The 19699-nt window shown below is 40.3% G+C and overlaps 1 protein-coding gene across 1 annotated transcript; it reads left to right on the forward strand.

Moving 5' to 3' along the window:
- The first annotated feature begins 2174 nt into the window (after positions 1-2174).
- On the forward strand, positions 2175-19363 carry lcp2a (lymphocyte cytosolic protein 2a). Its single transcript, XM_030746479.1, has 21 exons — positions 2175-2648; positions 6285-6347; positions 6654-6700; positions 7454-7519; positions 9252-9274; positions 11164-11204; positions 11953-12133; positions 12404-12489; positions 12596-12653; positions 12849-12926; positions 13176-13201; positions 13365-13384; positions 13852-13950; positions 14111-14129; positions 14528-14540; positions 14725-14812; positions 15294-15346; positions 16431-16507; positions 17789-17863; positions 18128-18277; positions 18684-19363. Exons 1-21 carry the CDS (start codon positions 2571-2573, stop codon positions 18831-18833), a joined length of 1491 nt encoding a protein of 496 aa, XP_030602339.1. The 5' UTR covers positions 2175-2570; the 3' UTR covers positions 18834-19363.
- Positions 19364-19699: the final 336 nt, after the last annotated feature.

Here is a 19699-nt window from a genome sequence, read left to right on the forward strand (position 1 = left end):
CACCTGTGAGCACCGAGCTGACTCATGCGGGATGAGCTTGTCACGGCCGGCAGCAGAGGAGGAGGAAGCAGATGAGGGGCTTTCTGGAACTAAAATAAGTGTGAATCAGTTGAAAATAACTGAAAAACATAAAAGCTTCCATAAAGTCACTGTGATCATCTCACTGTGACTCAGGGCAGATCGTTATCTCTGCATCCTGGAGTCTGTACGGAGAGCACTTAGTGCCAAAATGCTCATGAGTGCATTTATTTATTTATTTATTTTCATGAGTGCATTTATAAATAAAAGACAATGAGTTCTGTGTAACTTTGGTGACTGTGAGTTCAAAGTATGCAAACTTCAAACTATTTTAGAAATGCAAACTTCTTTACATGAACTGATATTAATATTTTGTTTGTAACTGTTATCTGTAATGCTGCTCTGCCATGAAAACTGATAATCGGTGTGAAGATAAGAGGTGCCGGGGCGGGGCATCGCGCTGCATGAGCTGTGAGTGTTTGCATTATAAAGTCAGACAGTTCATGTTAAAAGATTAAAGTCTGAGGCTGAGAAATGATACTGAAATCTGACAGCAGATCCAAAGAAGTTGGATCGCTGTGTAAAAATGCCGTAACCCCAGATTCTCTTCATAGTACAGAAAACATATCAGATATTTGAACTGAGGAAATGCTCCAATTTAATAAAAATCTGAGCTCATGTTGAGTTTGATGGCAGCATCTCTAAAGCTGTTACTGGTCCGTGTTTCCAGCTGTGCAGCATCCTCTGCTTCAGTCAGTCTGTAAACATCTGGAACTGAGGAGAGCAGCTGCTGGACTTTGGGAATGTTGTCCCGTCCTGTCTGCGAGAGGATTCCAGCTGCTCAGCAGTCCTGTTTTTGGTTCCTGATGCTCCTGATGCAGCTGGTCAAAGGTCTGGACTGCAGGCTGGTTCAGCACCCGGACTCTTCTGCTGTGAAGCCGTGCTGCTGGAACAGCTGCAGGATGCGTTTAGAAGGCCTTCCCTGAAGGAGACACCTGGATGGGAGTGCTTGCTGCTCTGAAACCTGATCTACCTTTCAGCTCTGATGGAGCCTTTCCAGATGTGCCAGCTGCCAGTTCCACTGATGCACCCCCATACCATCAGAGAGGCAGGCTTTGACCTGAGCTGAGAACAGCTGGATGCTCCCTCTGCTCTTTAGTCTGGAGGACGCAGTGTCCATGTTTGGATTCTGACCTCAGAGCAGTTTCCACTTTACCTCAGTCAGTTTTAAAGAGCTTTGGCTCAGAGATGCTGCTGATTCTGGACCAGGTTCACATCTGGCTGCTTCTTTAACCTGCATGTGTGGATGGCACTCCGAGCTGTGCTTAGGGATTCCTGGAAGTGTTCCTGAGCCCGTGCAGTGATCTCCAGGACAGAAACGGGCCTGGGTTTCCTGCAGTGCTGCCTGAAGGTCACAGGTTTGCAGCCTCGTCCCTGCACACACAGACTTCTCTGAATCCTTTGATGATGTTATTGCTGTAGATGATCACATATTCAGTTTTACACTTTATTCTGAAATTGTTCCATAATTTGTCCACAGTTTTTGCCCATCTTTGCCGCTGAGGAACTCTGTGAGATGCTCTTTAATACCCAAACATGTTTCTGAGCCCTTCATTAGTTACAAAATGTTCCTCCAGTTCTTTCTTTTTACTCATCCAGACTTTTGCTGCTCCCATCCCAGCCTTTATGAGACATCTTGCTGCCATCAAATTCAAAATGAGCTCATATTTTTGGTAACATGGTGACTTTTCTCACTTTTTCTGACATCTCTTCATTGTGTGATGTAGGACTAACTGTTAGTTCTTCTCTGGTGTTGGAAGAAGTGCCAAAACTGTGCCAGAGGTTGTTTTCTGCACAGATGAATGCTGCGTAGTAACTTCAGTGCTTGTGTTACGGTGCTGCCTGCTGTGAACCTGCTGATGGAGGTGACCTGAGGTCAGAGCTGAGCTCTTTGCTCACACTGATCCAGGTTTGTTTGTTCCCCTGTTTGGCATTTCGACAGCGTCGCTCAGCAGAGCTGCAGCGAGTGGGTGCAGCTGCAGACGCTGTTCCGCTCTGTGGTCAGACGCACGGAGGGGGGGGGGGTGATGCTGCCTTCTTCCACCCCCCACTTCACAGTCACTTCCTCTGAGAGAGAGAGAGAGAGAGAGTGAAGAAGTGGAGGAGGAGGAAGCCATTTTGGGCCTGGGTGACATGTCCGCCTGCACTTTGCCGTCTGCTCTGTTGGACGGACGCTCGCACGGTTAGAAGAGGCCGAGTCGGTTTGGGGAAGTAAAAGCTGAAGACGGTTTGCAGCGCTGCAGTTTTCTCTGAGCCTTTCAGAGAAGTCTGCTTTGACTCTTCACAGGAAGCAGCAGCGAGGCCCTACTTGTCAGACAGCGAGCTGAAGGAGAACAAACCAACAGCCCTGAAACTTCCTCTGAGGCCGAGCAGAGTTTCAAAGATCGCCTCCTTCACTCAGATGTTGGTGTCCTCTCGTTAGAGCCGGGGACTGTTGGGTTTGACATCATCCGGACTGACGTTGTGGTTTTGAGCATCGAGAAGGACGCAGGATGAGTTCGGACCGCGTGCCGTCCAGATCGGATGTGATGGGGTGGAGCCCCCAGCAGCTCGCAGACTACCTGAAGAGGGTGAGGCTCCATCGGTACTCTCTGTCTGTCCTCATGTCTGTCTTCTCTTTCAGCTTCCAAACCTCAGAGAAGAGTCCTGAATTCCACAGAGAAACAGGATAAACAATCCTGAGCTTCACGACCACGGTGACAGTCAGACAGTCATAAACTTCACTGAGTAGAAAGAGCTAAACTGAAAGTTAGCGCACACAAAGACCAAACACGAAATGCTCATTCAGCTCTGATTAGAGAGGCTGAACACGGAGAGGCTCAGGTGAGCTGCAGCACCTGCCCAGAGCTGATCTCACAGACTTTAGCAGGTGCAGAAATATAGAGAAAGGAGGAGGCTGCAGGCTGGGTTTAACTTCCAGAGGGAAAACAGCAGCTCAGTGTTAAAACCCTGCAGGGGGGCCATTTGTACATGTCCTGCATTAATGTTTAATCTTTCACATCATGGACCGTACATAAAACACTGACATAACTGAGGTGATGTCACATGTTGGTTTTTAAGGCCGCAGTATTAGCATTCTGACATCACCAGGTTGGTTTGTTGGTTCCTGAAGTGACCATATTTGGACGGAGAGGGCAGAGCGCTAAGCTATCAGCTAATCAACCCAGAGCCTGTATGGAGCACCCCTCACGCACAGATACCTGCTAATCAGTAACATCCAATTAAAATCCCAGAGTTTCTCTCACCCAAACTGGAGCTTCGCCTTCTTGGACAGTCTGTTAGTTTAATGAAGCCACAGCAGACAAATTATTGGTCAGATAATTGTATTAAAAATGCTTCAAAAGGCTCCAACAGCACAAACAGGGTCCAGAGGTCCAGTTCAGGGACTCCCGTTAGCTGAGGTGAAGCCTAGCAGACAGCTAGCAGCTACAGCCGCCTGTGTCACCATCCACCTATCAATCAAAGAGGCCACGCCCCCTAATAATGCAAACTTTAAGCCTGAATCCAATTTAAACAGGTGGGTTATGAGGAAAAAAGGCTCTAGAGGTGAACATGTTGGCATGGGAGCTGCAGTTAGAGGAACTGCAGATTTTGGAGCTTCAGTTTTCAGCCTGGAGGTTGATGCTGCTTTCACACCTGCACCTTTGACCTCCGTTTCCCTGTACTTAAAGGTTGGACTCAGTAATATTTTCTCCTACAGCTCAGTCTGATTACATACAGCTTTCCTGCTAACCAGGACAGATGGTGAAATGTTTCTGCAGAGGCTCAGAGGCTGTGATGTAATTACTGAAAGAAGAAGCAGGTTTAACTGTAAAAGTAACTGCAGTGTTTTTGGATCAAACTCCTCAAGAAGAAGGATAACAATAGCTGTGTGTGGATCAGTTACACTTGAAAAGCTCACAGCTCTGACTAATAGCTGCAGTGTTAGCTGTTAGCTGTTAGCTGCTTGCATCTGAAGGTGGCTGCATGAAGATGGTTGCGATGTGACACACTGCTGGATTTCCCCTTTCTTGTATATGTCTTATTATTAAGCAGCTCTCTTAGTTCATGAAACCATTGTAGAGTTGTTTGCTTATGTTTGTTAACAGCAGTAGTGGAGTATACAGTATGAGAGCAGACAGGCGGAGTGGAAGAAACTGTAGGAAAAGTGTTTTTTTTTCATTGGGGGTAGATGGGGTTATTCAAGGTCTGCAGTATTGCTTTGTGTTGGGATCTGTGCACTTTGCTGAGGCAAAAATAACAGGTGGGCAATAACAACTGTAACTTGTTACAGACGTGGCCCAAAATTCAAATTATGAGGTGAACTTATTTAGAAGAAATCCCTGTGGGCCAAAACCTCACATTCAGACTGCTCTGAGCTCTCAAAGCTCATTTTAAACTTTAATGCCTCCTCACTCATTCCTGTGGCTGCGCTGCCAAAGGTGAGGTGTTAGGAGAAGGCGGCCTAATAAAAGAGGAGCTAAAAAATAAACGCTTGAACATAAGATCACGTTCAGCAAAACTTTTTTGTGATTCAGTTTTTCCCTCGATGCTGTAAATGTGCTGGTGTCCAATCTAGAACTTCTTCTTTAAGGGTCTCCACAGCAGATTATTAGCCTCCATCTCACCCTATCCCAGCATCCTCCCTGTCAATCCAACCCTCTGCATGTCCTCCTTCGCTACACCCATGAACCTCCTCTGAGGTCTTCCTCTTTTCCTCCTGCCTGGCAGCTCCATCTTCATCATCATATCAGTCTCCGACCGCTCAACCAAAGCTGTCCCTCTGATGGACTAATTTCTAACTCAGTCCAACCTCCACCCACCCCACCCTGCCTGCATGCTCTTCTTCACTAACATAAACCGCTGGCTCTAGCAGAGCAACAAGAAATTTCCAGACCCATATTTAGAATGTATGATATCAGAGGCTATAAAAGGATCCACAAGAAATTCACCAATGATTGGTGGATGCAGCAATTAATTGATATTAATCTCTGGCTCGCTTCCACAGCATGTCTTTCTCTCCCCTCAGCCCAACCGGTCGCGGCAGATGACCCCCCCTCCCTGAGCCTGGTTCTGCTGGAGGTTTCTTCCTGTTAAAAGGAAGTTTTTCCTTCCACTGTCGCCAAGTGCTGCTCATAGGGGGTCGTTTTGACTGTTGGGTTTTCTCTGTATTATTGTAGGGTCTTTACCCACAATACAAAGCGCCTTGAGGCGACAGTTTGTTGTGATTTGGCGCTATATAAATAAAATTGAATTGAATTGAAATTGAATTGAATGGCAGCCCACAGATTCTGCCCACCTCAGATATGACTCCAACCTTTGCTTGTTAAGCTGCATGATGTATGGTTCTCAAATCTGTTTAAATGTGGGCAGGTTTCCAAAACGGCACCAAGGAAGAATAATTGCCTCTGTCCTGGCAACAACATGAAGATTGGTGCTGGTGAAAAATCGGTTGATGCCTCTTTTTAACAGTTGTTGTGCTGGTGTCCAATCTAGAGCCGGTTCCAAGCTTTTCCACTAACCCCAGACCACCTCTTAGACCTCCTTTCCACTGTGATGCTGAAGAGTCGCTTGTGCTTTGGTATCTTTTGAGAATAAGCCTGCATTTCAAAAGTTCTGAGAACCAGCGTTACATGGTGGAAGCTAGGGAAATCTTTGTGGGAGAAAATTACATGGGGTGCAGTGATGCTGACACCCATCGCTCAGATTTTACTCCCTACCATAACCCCCCATACCGTGACTTGGATGAGTGGAGTAGTTCTGGCATTTTTGGCACTGCATCAGGTTTTCTTTGGTGGAACATTTAAAGAGTTATGAATGTTTGGAGCAAGGTGAAAAGAAGGACATCAGGTCCTAAATTATATTCGTGCATAGAAATGTGCAGTTAATGACCAAATTGAGATTAGCAAACCCATGGTGTTCTGCACCGCGGATGTTTTGATATCATAAACTGATTCTTATCTTCGATTTCATGTGGCAGTTACTACACGTGTTGGTGTAGTTTCACATCCCCAGGTAGACAAACCAAATGCAGGATGGTGTCATCTGCATAGAAACTGATATGTCCATATATGAAATATATGGACATATCATATTTTTTTCATATATGAGTATTTGAAAAAAATATGAATATTTCCAGGAAGACTGTAAAATTTGAGTTAAACAAATCTGAACGTTCATATTTTAATAAAATATCTGCTCTGGATTTCCTGTTTTCTCATGTACAGATGAATCTGTCCGGCTGTGATAAAGTCGTGCTGAAGAACTCCATCAGCGGCTCCAGATTTGTGGTGAGTTTAAGAGTAATAAAGAATAAGAAAATAAGAAGAAATAAGAAAATATAAAACTGGAGAAGGACAGAGGAGCCAAAGAAGAATAAATAAGTGTGGGAGGATATAGGAGGGAGACAGAAGATAGGAAATAAAAGAAGGATGTCTGAAATGAAAGAAGGATCTAGAGGAGAAAAGGATGTAGGGAAGGACAGAAGGATCTAGGTAAGGACAGAAAGACCCAGGAATGGAAAGAAGGATCTAGAGAGCTACAGAGGAATGTAGGGGAAGGATGTAACCCTGTCCTCGCACTGTTTGTTTTTGCAGAATCTGATTGACAACGACCTCCAGAAATTCCCCAAACTTCATGCTCCGTGAGTCCTGCCCCCTGTTGCTGCACTGTTTGTTTATTTTTTAAATCTTTGATAAATCAAAACAGTTTTATGGTCAAATGATGACACAGCATCAAAGAGCCAATGCCTAATTAGTTCTTTCAACATGAAGAGTTCACATTAGACTGTTCAAAAGAATGAGGACAACTTGTTCTAAAAAAAACCCAAACAAACCACAACCAGACCTACGATTTTAGAGTGTGTTTATGTGAAAAAGTCCTTCATGATGCACACCAGGACAGAAACCTTCTTCATGATGCAGGTGAAGTCCAGCTGTTCTTGTGCTTCCTTACGTCCTTCTGTCCTTCAGCCTCCTTGATGTCACAGCACTGAAGCAACCGCTGAGCTTCAGAGGGTGAAGAGAAGGACTACCCCCAGCTGAAGTCCATCAGATGAAGTTAGACCATACTGAAGCTAGAGACCAGAAGAAGAAGAGCTGCAGAAATCTGCAGGGCTCTCCCACATATTTCTATTTATTTGCTCAGATTAAAGCTGAGATATGGCTCTTTAATGTTGTGTCATTATTTCATTTCTAATTGGATGTGCCGAAGCTCAGAGCCTGAAGCCCAAATACCATCAGGACTGTTGACAGAAAGTCTTCATTGCAGTAAAAAGCTTCATGTTTGAAATGCTTTATGTACTGGTTGTACTGGACACTGAATGGAGACCCTGGTGAGTGTTTTCAGTGGGTTTAACCACCCTGTGATGTCTGCTGCACCTTTTTTGTGACTGCAGGATGATCTCCAAGCTCAGCAGTGAAATCAACAAGAAGGAGAAGAGGGGTGGCTTCTTTAGTAAAAAGTATGTTCAAGTTCCAGAGCTTCAGAGCTGAACCCTTTAAGACTTTGCTTATTGGAATAGCTTGTGTGTCATACGTGGCAATCAAACTGTCTGCTAATCACTAATGTCAACGAAACACAGACTCACACCTGTCAAGTATCCCGTTTTGGCCGGGAAATTCCCGTATTTTACCCCTCTGTCCCGGCGTCATCCTGTATATTTATTTTCCCGTATTTTCAGTTTCCAATTTTCAATTTTTTTTAAAGCATTCTTGTGCCGCGCCAAACTGAATTGTCACTATCACTAGGTTAGTGCCGACAGCTGGAACAACCCCATAAAAACAACTGGACCTCAGTGCGCCCTTTTCACAGAGTCTAGTGACGTGTTTCCGGTTTAGTTTAGTAGCGTAAACAAAGCCGCGCTAGGGCTCAGTGTTGCCAACTTAGCGTTTTTTTTTTGCCCCATAAAGCGATAAAGCGACAGTGAAACGCTCCGCTGTCACCATGTTTTGTGTACATAAAGCCTTCTTACTGTGTCCCTTTGTATGCTTTGCCATTGCTCAGACTTCACTTTGTCTCCACCCTCCAACCCCTGAACCTCACTTAAACACTGAGCCTGCCCACCCGCTCCCTCCGCTCCCATCCTCAGTCCTCGCTTTGGCCTTTATCAACCTTTGAGACAGCCGACAGCGACTTTTCTTACACAAGTTGGCAACAGCGGCCCAGATAAAGGAGGAGGGTTGAATGTAGCTGGCAGTCTCCCCCCACAGTGTTTTCATTAAATTTGATATTCTAACATTAAACAATACGGGACAAAATTGATCTATGTAATGTGGGTCTAGGCAAAGCATTAAAGTTATTAAGTTATTTCATAAAGTTTATTTGTAGTTCTAAACATATTCATGGTGTTTTTTTCTTCACTTTTTGTCTCTCCAAAGATGTTTTTCCTCTCTTCTGCAGTCTTGATTGCAACTACAGTACATCCAAATGAACAGTTATGCAAATTAGGTGATGACATCATATAGTGACCTCTATTTTCAGCAGCGGAAATTTTTCCCGTATTTTTAAATACAAAACCTGACAGGTATGCACAGACTCCAGCAAAAACTAAGCATCAGGATCAAATGTTGACACATTTGATGTGGCTTCATGTAGGAGTGAAGCGCCTCTGACCAAACAGGAATGTGAGTGATGTTGGGGCAAAGATGTGTATATATATATATAAAACACACACACACAGCTAATCACATGTATCTAGCTCTGTCCCCTTATTTCTTTTGTTCTCTCCTTTTGTCTTCTTTGTCTTTTTGCTCTTTCCTTCCTGCCTGTCAGACCTGGCAGTCATATTGTATGAACAGTGACCAAAATGAATGAATACATAAAAGAACAAACTTTAACAAGTGTAGTCTATAGAGAACATATAGAGCTCTTCTTGTAAAAGCAAATACGTTTGGTACAGCAGTGCATTCGGATTATGATTCTGTTTGCAAAAACTGCCAGACATGACAGGCATTTAAAAATAAAATAAAGATTTCATGTCAAAGGGACAAGCACAGTAAAAATGTGCATGTGTATACCTAAAGTTTAACATTAGATGACGGCGCTAAAAAGTTGTGTATTTTATTTATAACGGTCTTGGACCTTTGTTCGTTCTACCTCTATGCTGTTGTCTTTGTGGTAATTTTGAATACGTCATCTTAGCAGCTCTGTGGTTTCTAACACCTTTTCTTTCTGTTTATTTTTATCCATCACAGGACGCCCAAATATACTGAACCAGGTAAGAATTTATCAACAATGAAAGTGTTTTTACACAGATTCATAAAGGTAGTATGATTTCCCAAAATGATTAGATAGAGCTTCCAAATAATTATATATATATATATATATATATATATATATATATATATATATATATATATATATATATATATATAATAATACAGCCACAGGAGAAAGAAAGTACATTCTCTTTCAATTCTGAGGTTACCTATCAGGACATTAAAAAAAAAATCATCTGGTCCTTTAAAGTTTAGATAAATACAACCCAAAATGAACAACAACATATGACATAAACAGTGTGCAGTTATTGAACACAAAGTCCACTCTTACTGCTCCCACAGGAATTCAGAATGTAAGTAGCAGCCAGGTGCTGATAATCAAATGCATCGGCCTGTGTATGAATACAGCTTTGTCAGTTTGCAGTATTCAGGTGTGTGCTAACACAATGCCAAGGATCAAACACACCAGCAATAATCTTAGAGATGCAGCTGTTGCTGCCCGTCAGTCTGGGAAGGGTTAGAAGATTTTTCACAAATGGAAAACATTCAAGACAGCTGCCAGTCTTCCCAGGAATGGACGTCCCAGCAAATTCCCTCCAAGCTCAGAATGAGCACTGCTCAGAGAAACTACATAACCAAGAACTCCATCTCAGACTCTGCAGGCCTCAGTTAGCATGTTAAGGTTCATGACAAGCCAATTAGAAACAGACTGAACAAGTATGAATGGTTTGGAAGGGCTGCAAGAGAAAGCCTCTGTTCTCTAAAAAAAAAAATAAATAAAAAAATAATGGCAGCATGGCTTAGGTTTACAAACCACAAGACTTCTGGAACAAACGAGACCAGAGAGCAGATGTTTGTTCATAATGCAAAGCAGCACATTTGGAGGAAACCAAACTCAGCACATCAGCACAAACACCTCAGACCAGCTGTCAGCACAGTGGAGGAGGGCTGAGGATCTGAGCTCTTCGCAGTCACTGAGTGGACCATGAACTCCTCTGTATACCAAACAATTTTAGACGCACATGTGAGGCCGTCTGTCCCACAGCTGAAGCTTGGACCAAACTGGATCAACAGGAGGATTGATCCCAAGTACAGCATCAAGAATGAAGCCGCTGCGACGGCACAGCCAGAGTCCAGACTTCAGTCTGACTGAATGCTGTGGTGGGACGTTCAGAGAGCTGTGCATGAAAGAATTCTGCAAACCCAGAGTACCACAACCGCAACTTAGAGACAGCTGCACTGGTTCAACTGTAACCCCCGAGTACAGCGCTATAAATAACACATAAATTACATGTTTTTCCTGTTTTGTATATTTGCATATGATAAGCCCCGGTGATGGATACACTAATAGGATTGCCCCTTATATGTTATTGTTCCTTCATTCAGGGCCAGATTGCTTTAATGTTTGAAGGCAGTGATGGGAAATAAAAACATTCCTCAGATCTTAAACCATTGAGCCTGTTTGAAAATGTAAGAAGTAGAAAGTACAGATATTTATGTAAAATGTAGGGAGTAAAAGTAAAAAGTCAGAAAAATACTCAAGTACAGATACTTGAAAAAGTATTTGTACTTTGTTACTTCTCACCTCTCCACATAACATTGGATGTACTTTCTTTTTACTGTATTGTATTTAGTTGGTCAAGTCTTTGGAATCAAATCAGGAGCAGGACAGTCTTACTGAAGAAATTTAAATGTTTTTTGTGGTCAAACTATTATCATCATCATCATCTTATTATTATTATTACTATTATAGCAATGCACAACATTGCAGTTACAAGCAGCTTATAGCACTCAATTTTATTTTAATGTGTTAATATTTCCTCTTTCAATCAGTCAGATCTTTAAATACAGATGATTGTATTTTGACCTGCTGATTTCTCCTCTGCAGAGATGAACCCTGACCCTCAGGGATGGGGCGAAGACGAATTTGTGAGTCTGATGTGCTCTTTGAAGCTTATTCATTGATCTATGTGATACTTTGATTACAACAACCCACAAGGTTCCTTATTCCACAAAACAGACGATATACATGAGAAGAATTATAGAAGCCCAAAAGTTAAATTAAAATAAAGTAAAATAAATACTAATTATGCAAGCAAATTTGTTATTTTCTACATTTGCCTTTTTATGAGCATATATTTCACTACTTGTATTTATGTAATCTGGTGTCATTGCTGTGGATCCTAGTGGTGTAAATCAGAGTATATAAATATATATATATATATATATATATATATATATATATATATATATATATATATATATATATATATATATATATGTTACATCTGTTAAAGGTAAAAACAACACAAACCCCTCCACCACGATGAGGTGGTGATTTACAGAGAAGCTTTTTGAACTTATTTATTTCTAATTATTAATATGAGTTAATTTATTTCCATCCTCACTCTGGTGCCTCTTAAAGGTATAAAATAGTCCCAAAATATTTATGTTTAATATTTATTACAGAATACATTTCACCAAATTTTTAAGAATATTTAGAATAGAAAAATAATTTATTTTTATTACAAAATTATTACTATTATTTCTGTTCATCCATTTTCCACCATCTGGATCAAGAAAATAGATATTTAAATTTTTCTTTTTAATTTTTTGTCTAAAACACAAAGTTTGTAACAGCTGTTAAATTTAATTTTTTCTTTGTTTCCTCCATCAGGATGATGAATTTGACGATGACTATGAGAGTCCATACAGCGATGATGAAGGCAGCGGGGGGGACTACGAGTCCCCGAATGAAGACCAGGACGCGGGTAACGATTATGAGCCGCCTCCTTCTGAACCTGCAGAGGACCACAAGCTGTGTCCCACCCGACCCATCGGGGACGGGGATTACATTGGTAACCTCATATTTTCACGTGCACAAGAAAATATTAGTCATCAAATACCTTTTAGGTACACCCATAATCACTTTTAAACCACCAAACATGGTGGTCTTTTTTCACTTCAGTCAACAGCCGCATTCACAAAGTTCACTTGTTTTAGTGTTTGTTCAAATCAGTGAAATAAAACCCATTTTTTCCCTATTGATAACTGATGTGTTTTCAAAGTGTTCCTTTTAAAGTATTTGGATCAGTATATATAAACTTTGTGTGTGTGTGTGTGTGTAGATAACCATGTGTCATCCAGAGGTCAGCCCCCTGCTGTGTCCCCCCGCCCTCCAGTCTCCACCCTCTCTGTTCCACCACCTCGAATGGTGAGTCAAGCTCATTGTAATACAAAGTCTGTCCACAAAGGGCGCCACAGTTTTAAGATAACTTGTTAAAGTGTGTGTGTGTGTTTTTGTGTGTGCATTCATGCAGCCTGGAGACTCACGTAGAGACCCCTCCCCTCACTGTGGGCCACGACCTCCAGGAAAATGTAAGTAACTTCTTGCAAACAGATACAGTCAGAAAACGGTCTTCAACATAAAACTTCAGCCAGGAGCATGTTGCAAATTATAGAGAGTTACATTGAAAAATGAGCATAAAGCACATTTAAAACATAAGATCTTTTCAGGTCATGTGATTATTCTCTGGTTGCTTTATTAAAGCTGCTGTTTGTGTTTGTGTTCAGCTCATCCTGAACCACCGCAGGTCTTTCGTAACAACAAACCAGGCAGAGATTCAGGATCCAACCCATCCCCCATCAGAGGTAAAATAACCCAGAACCGCCTTTGACTGTGGGTGATTTCATTTATTAAAGTACATTCATGTTCCCCTTCTGTTTATTTGTCACAGAGCCACAACTACAGGGTTTTTTGTTCTTTAATCATGATCCATCAATAAAAGAGTTACTGCCCCAGGGGCTTATCACAGGAAAAGAAGAAAAACTGCAGTTTAACTTTACATTTTTATTCACATTTCTTTGTCTTATTCTGATTTTGTTTGATCATCTTCACAGGACCTCACCGCAGCACAGTGGACAGGGTGAGTTTACTTTAAATAAACTGTTTTTTACACACACACACACACACACATTGATGAATAGTTACACCTTGAGGAACTCCACAGTCACACCTTCACAGACTAACTTCTATTTTAATGTTTTTAAGTTTATTTGTTGCTCTAATATGATTTCTATTTCTTGCAGCCAGCCGCACAACTTCGGAGGTGTGTACAAACACACACACACACACACACACACACACACACACACACACACACACACACACACACACACACACACACACACACACACACACACACACTTTACCAAAAGTTTAGAATGATTTAAAGACTCAACAACCTACCACCAGAAAATGTCCCATTTATCTGTGGGTCCACTGTTGGTGAATGTGTAATGACGGTCCCCTCTTAGACAGGAATACAAGTACAGATACACACCTTTTAGTACTTTAATTATTTTAAAGCAGTGGTTCTCAAAGTGTGGGCTACAGTGATAACATAAATTCAGTTTGAAATTACTCACAAGTTTTAATAGACTGTAAATATTTCGTTACATAGTTACTTTTTTCTTTTTTTTTTTACAAAGAAAAATGATCAGCAGGTCCTGTGCCACACCATGCCTTTTAAAAGGGAGTATAAAGTTATATATTTGTGTATGCTTGTCTACTCAGGCCTCCGCAGGATGATCCTTCCATCTTAAATAAACCTCCTGTCCCCCCTCCCACCAACATCAACAGAAGCAACTCCTCCGCCAGGCCTCCACGTTCCAGGTGCTCCATTAGATCACCTCAAAATATCCTATTGAGTTGGACTTTTCCAATTTGTTTAACATGTTTGTTTCTAGCATGTTGTTATTGTTTGCATTGTTTAACGGCTAAAGGAAGATATTTTTAAAATAATCCCTTTTTCCCGTGCGTTTTGTTTTAACAGGTTTGAGGGGAGGAGAGAGGTACGTTCACAAGCTATAGAGTATCACAATAACACATAAGTATATATCTCACATATATCTTATCTTAGCTCACTTATAAGATTTAGACATAAAAGAAAAGCCAGCTGGGAGTTTGTTTAATTACTGTAATTTAATTTTGCATCTATCACAACATGTTTCTTCAAATAAATTGACACTGAGCATAAAAAGCATTTTAAAATAGCATTAAAATTGATCTAGAATAAAACTCTTTTGGGGTGACAATATTATATACATATAAAAAAAATTGAAAATAGATAAATTTTGTTTTACAGTTATGTAGGCATGACCTTTATATTTACAGATAATTTTATTTATTATTTGAATTATTTAATTGTGCATGAATGAGGTCTGAGCTTTTTCTTCTGTTTTCTCATCAGCAACCAGATGATGGTGAGATTTATCCATTTTTCATTTATTTTTTTCATCTTCTCAATGAAACGACCCAAAGATAATCAAAAATTGTTTTTTTTTTTTTAGCCTTTTAAACATTTTTAATTTACATTTGTAAAGTTTCCTGTTTAAACTTCTTTCTTCCCGTGTGGGAATCTGATTTGGCTCTGTTTCTCCCCTTCAGTGCCTAAGCACAACACCTTCCCCCTTCACAATAAAAGTATGCCTCCTCGGCCTGGACTCCCTGGCCCTCCCAGTCGTCATGGAGACAGGTATGTAAATTACCGTAAGTCCTTGCTTATCTGAAAACTTCAGAACAAAACAAATACACTTTGAAAACGTATTAATGAAAATTTACACATTTCCCATTAGGAAGTACTCAGCACATTTTTTCTAATGTTTATTTCTTTTTATTTTGAGCTGACATCACAGATTTCTGTTTGTGATTTTCTTCAAAAAGAACTGTTTTTAATTATTCAACACAAACTTTACAAGTTAAAATATTCTCTTTAATTAGTGGCAAATTTATTAAAGTGAAGCGTGTAGTGATCTGAGAATAGAGCCCTGAGAGACACCACTCTGTAACTTCAACTGTTCAGTTAGTTCAGTTGCAGTTTTTAATTTCACCAATTTATTAAAGTATCAAAAACAACAACAACAACAAAAAACAAACAAAAATCTACCACTCAACAGCCAAAATGCTAAATAATGCTAAATATTTCTAGCATGATTGAGATTTTTTCATTTTCACAGTTTTCCTCCCAGTGTCCCCTCTACTGCTTCTCTGCCACCCAAACTGCAACTAGGTAAGAAGAAAATTAAAACTTCAACATTACAGCATTACTTCTTCTGTTTTTTGAGGGTATAACTACCTATGATTTCTTTCCAAAATAAACTTCCAGAAAACAATTTGGAAACCAGAGAAAATGTTTAGGGACCTCTGACAGCCTGCTCTGTTTGGCCAACAGTTCAAAGCTAAAACTTATTTAATGATTAAAAAAAACAATCTTCATATTTGACCAGCTCCAACAGCAAATAATAATTTATACAAAAATAAGCAATTATCAGTAACAACACATAAAATATTTATGAAATATAAAACCAGTTTAACCTTTCTAATGTCCAGTAGAGGGCGACTCTTGTAAAAAACAAGTCATGTGTTTCTACTGCTCTCCTGGACTCTCCTGGATAAATAAAGAAATTTGTTTAGATGTTTTTCAGGTTTCTGTTGTAGTAAAACACCTTTCTGTGAGCTTTAGGGACATCACAGCACCTCAAGCTGATTTATTACAGCCTCCATTTTGATTTGAGGCTCACCTTTAACCTCCACAAACAGCTGCTGCTTCTTTTCCACATGTGAAGTCTCTGCTGGTCTTTAACTTTGCTGCTAATGTCTGCTGGAGTTATTGCTTGGAAACAGGCGCCATCGAGTGAGGACGTCCAGTCCTACATCCTTAACGTACCAAGGAGGTTGAGGCAACTGTTGTTATTTGGAGCTATATGAATAAAATTAAATTGAATTGAACTAATCAAAATGGACCATTATTAGGGTGTTAGTGTTTTATGATCAAGATCAGTTTCACTGTGACAAAAACTAAAGGACAGGCGTGTTTTAATGTCAGTTCAGACGTGTTTTTGATAATAAAATGCTTTTGTCTTGAAGCCGGTGGAGATATTTTACCCATTTAGCTCCATTCATTCCTATTCAATTAGGACTATGTTACAAACACCTCCTTAATTGCAGCCAGTTTCTGTGCGATGTTGAAAACATCATATAAATTTAGGTTATAGTTATGGTGACTTTGATGTAGATCGTGGTTTGGTTGTGTCCTCAGGATACGATAATAACTGAATGTAAAATCCCCACAAGTGATCGCATTGTGTTTGCAGGGATGGCCGAACACAGAGGCGCTGGATCGGACAGACAATCGTTTCGTCCTCCTCCGCCTGCAGCAGGAAACTCAGAGGTAACACTGAAGTACACACACACTTGTCTTCCTGACATATGGGGATGGTGGGCCAGATAAGGCATTATGAGGGCCATAGGCTGAAATGATGAGAACCTTTTAAAGAAGAGTGCTAGGAGTTAATGACCCACAGTCATTAACTCCTGCCACTCTTCTTCCTGCCAGCACTTCTTCTTTCAGATGAAGTGCTGTGTTTAAGTGTCTGAGCACACAGACAACCCACACAGGTGATGTAAGTTAACATAATTAGTCCTGATGACTTTATGAATATTCTGCATTTCATTAAATAACTTCGACTTTTTCAGAGCACATTTCAGTACGTTTCACAATAAAAGTCTCATAATTAAGACTGAAGCATTAGAGAGCTTTTAATTTGAAATATATGACTGATTTTTGAAAATCATGCAACAGGAACAGTGCATGTTAATGGGTTTCAGTAAATATAAAAATAGGACATAAATGTCAGATTTTAAGAAAAAAAAACATGAAACTGTACAAACGTCATGCAGCTATACAACAAAACAGAGGTAAAAGAGAGTTCTACTGGTATTTCCTTCTGCTTTTGCTATTTTATTGTTATTTTTATTATTTCAGCTCTTGTGACAGAGGTTAAAGAAGTTGATAAAATAACATGAAAATAACACACTGACAACATTAAAATGAGAAGTTTCAAAGTGGTTGGCATGTCTGTGTGAAACAAGATTTATTAAATTATAAAAATACAATTTATTGTTTACTTATACTTTCTTCCTGTGTGAACTGTGGTGAATTAAAGTTACAATAAATTCAATAGTTGTATTTATTTTTCTTAAATAGCCATAAGCATCATTAACAACGCAGATTACTGTGATTACTTAAGGATTTTGTTATAAAGTAGGAGGCTCAATAAACTCAGTGGTTGTTTTTAAATTTTTAAATCTTTCAAATAGTAAATCTTTTAAAATTTCCCCTCAACTTATTCTATATTGATTTATTTGATTTGTTTTACTGAGATTACTAACACTCCCTGTCTTTAATTTGAACTTTTTGGAAGGTTTATTATTATTATTATTATTATTATTATTATTATTATTATTATTATTATTATTATTATGTGAAGTTTTACAGAAAATACCAGTTTAGTTTGTTTTGGCTGATGTTCTTCAGTGTGAACAGCAGGCAGTGCTGTTTCCTTTGTGTTTGTTGAAACACACACACACCATGCCATCAGTTTATTTGTGTGTGTGTGTGTGTGTGTGTGTGTGTGTGTGTGTGTGTGTGTGTGTGTGTGTGTGTGTGTAGGAGCTGGACCCTCGCTGGTACGTGGGTAAAGTGACCCGAGGTCAGGCTGAAGGATGTCTGAAGCGATTCTGCAAGGTAACACAAAACAACACAATAAAAGTTGTTTTAAGCTGATAACACTTGATCTTTCAACAGGACACAGTTGAGTCACAGTCACATGTCCATCAGGCTTAGAGGGCAGTATGAAAATTATTTTCAGTAACACAACTGGCTGACCTTCTCAGATTCATAACTCAGTGAGATTTGAATCATGTTCATTCTCAGTTCATTCAGAACAAACCTCCAGAAATCCTGATGCTGGTTCAGTTTCTTAGCCTTTTAAACATCTGTATCATTAAGGATGGGGCCTATTTGGTGAGGGACAGCACCCGGCAGCAGCCCAACCAACCCTTCACCCTGATGGTCTACTACCAAGACAAAGTCTACAACATCCAGATCAGGCAGCAGAACCAGCAGTTCCTGCTGGGAACCGGACTCAAAGTCCAGGAGGTAAAACCACTTCAGGAGCCTTCACTTTAATATCCAAGTCACTTTTAAGACACAGAAGGTCTTTTTCCCACCTGAAAGCACCAAAATATTTAACTTGGTGACATGCAGTGAAAGTTAAATTCGCAGTAGATGCTCATGTTTCAACTCTGGTGATAGGAAAATCCACAGTTTTATAAAAACTGTAGATTTTCTGTATATTGTAATGGTGTAAAAGTTAGGATTGGATTGTTACCCATCAAACAAGCAAACATGCACAGGCTAAGGTCTACTTAAAGCTTATATACTTTTATCTTTTTGGTTTAAATAAACAGCGCGCATTTAAATGTCCCTTAACTGTTCAATAAGATACACTTTCAGTGTTTGGCCTTTAGAGGGCAGCATATTCAGCTGTATTGTGTGTGTCCAGTCCTTCCCATCAGTCACCAACATCATCAACCATTACTCCCAGTCTCCGTTGCTGCTCATCGATGCCAAAAATCGGAGTGCCAGCCAGCAGAACCAGTGCGTGCTGTCGGATCCGGCAGGATACTACATGGGTGGACAGAACTGGTCCTGACCAGGCTGAACCAGATTAATCTGGATCGAGGTGGTATGGCTGGACTGAGGGCGGAAGGAAGAATTACGATGAATGTTTAAATGCCAAGAGCGGCTGTGTGAAGCATCTTCCCGTTCCCTGGACGGTTTTCCTGTGGTGTGAGAGGAAAATGTTGGATTTTTGCACATGTTGCTTTATTTGCTTGTTTGCATTTTTGTGTCTGTTCATGATTTTTTACAGGTTTGTGACAATTAAACCTTTCATACTTTTAAGAACTTTCTACTAAGAAATCCTTTTTAGCTTTCACATTTTGGGACTTCTGTCGACACTCAATGACTCTGGATGATTCTGTATTTTTACAGTGTTCACTCAAAATATATTCAAACTACGCTTGAAAACTAAGGTTGATGCCTGAAAACTGTACTGTTATATATCACGTGAGCTTAATGAAGCCTCTTAGGACTCTGTGTACTTCCCCCACCCTCCACTTTACTCTGTGCTTCACTGTAACTGTGGCACTTCTATTCTGTTTGTCTCTCAGCTGTCCTCAATAAAACCTTCATGAAATTATCAGCCGTGTCCGGGTTTTTCTAAAGAAGCACGAACATCTCCTGAAATATTTAATTTAAAGATTTTTAACCTTCTGTATCTCCTGAGAGATGATAAATACTGATAAAAGATGGAAGGAGCCAAGGTCCAAACGTGTATTCTTTCTAATGTCCAGCAGGGGGTGATGTCTGTGATTGTATGGAAGTCTATGAGAAAATGAGCTTCCTGCTCAATTGATCTCTGTAAACACCTTCCTGGTGGGTTTATGGTCTCAGCTGCTAGTTTCAGGTCTTATTGAATAAAACATCACAAACACTTTGGGAATGATGATCCGGTTA

The sequence above is a fragment of the Archocentrus centrarchus genome, chromosome 14, assembly GCF_007364275.1.
Source record: "Archocentrus centrarchus isolate MPI-CPG fArcCen1 chromosome 14, fArcCen1, whole genome shotgun sequence".
In the NCBI taxonomy this organism is placed as follows: Eukaryota; Metazoa; Chordata; class Actinopteri; order Cichliformes; family Cichlidae; genus Archocentrus; species Archocentrus centrarchus.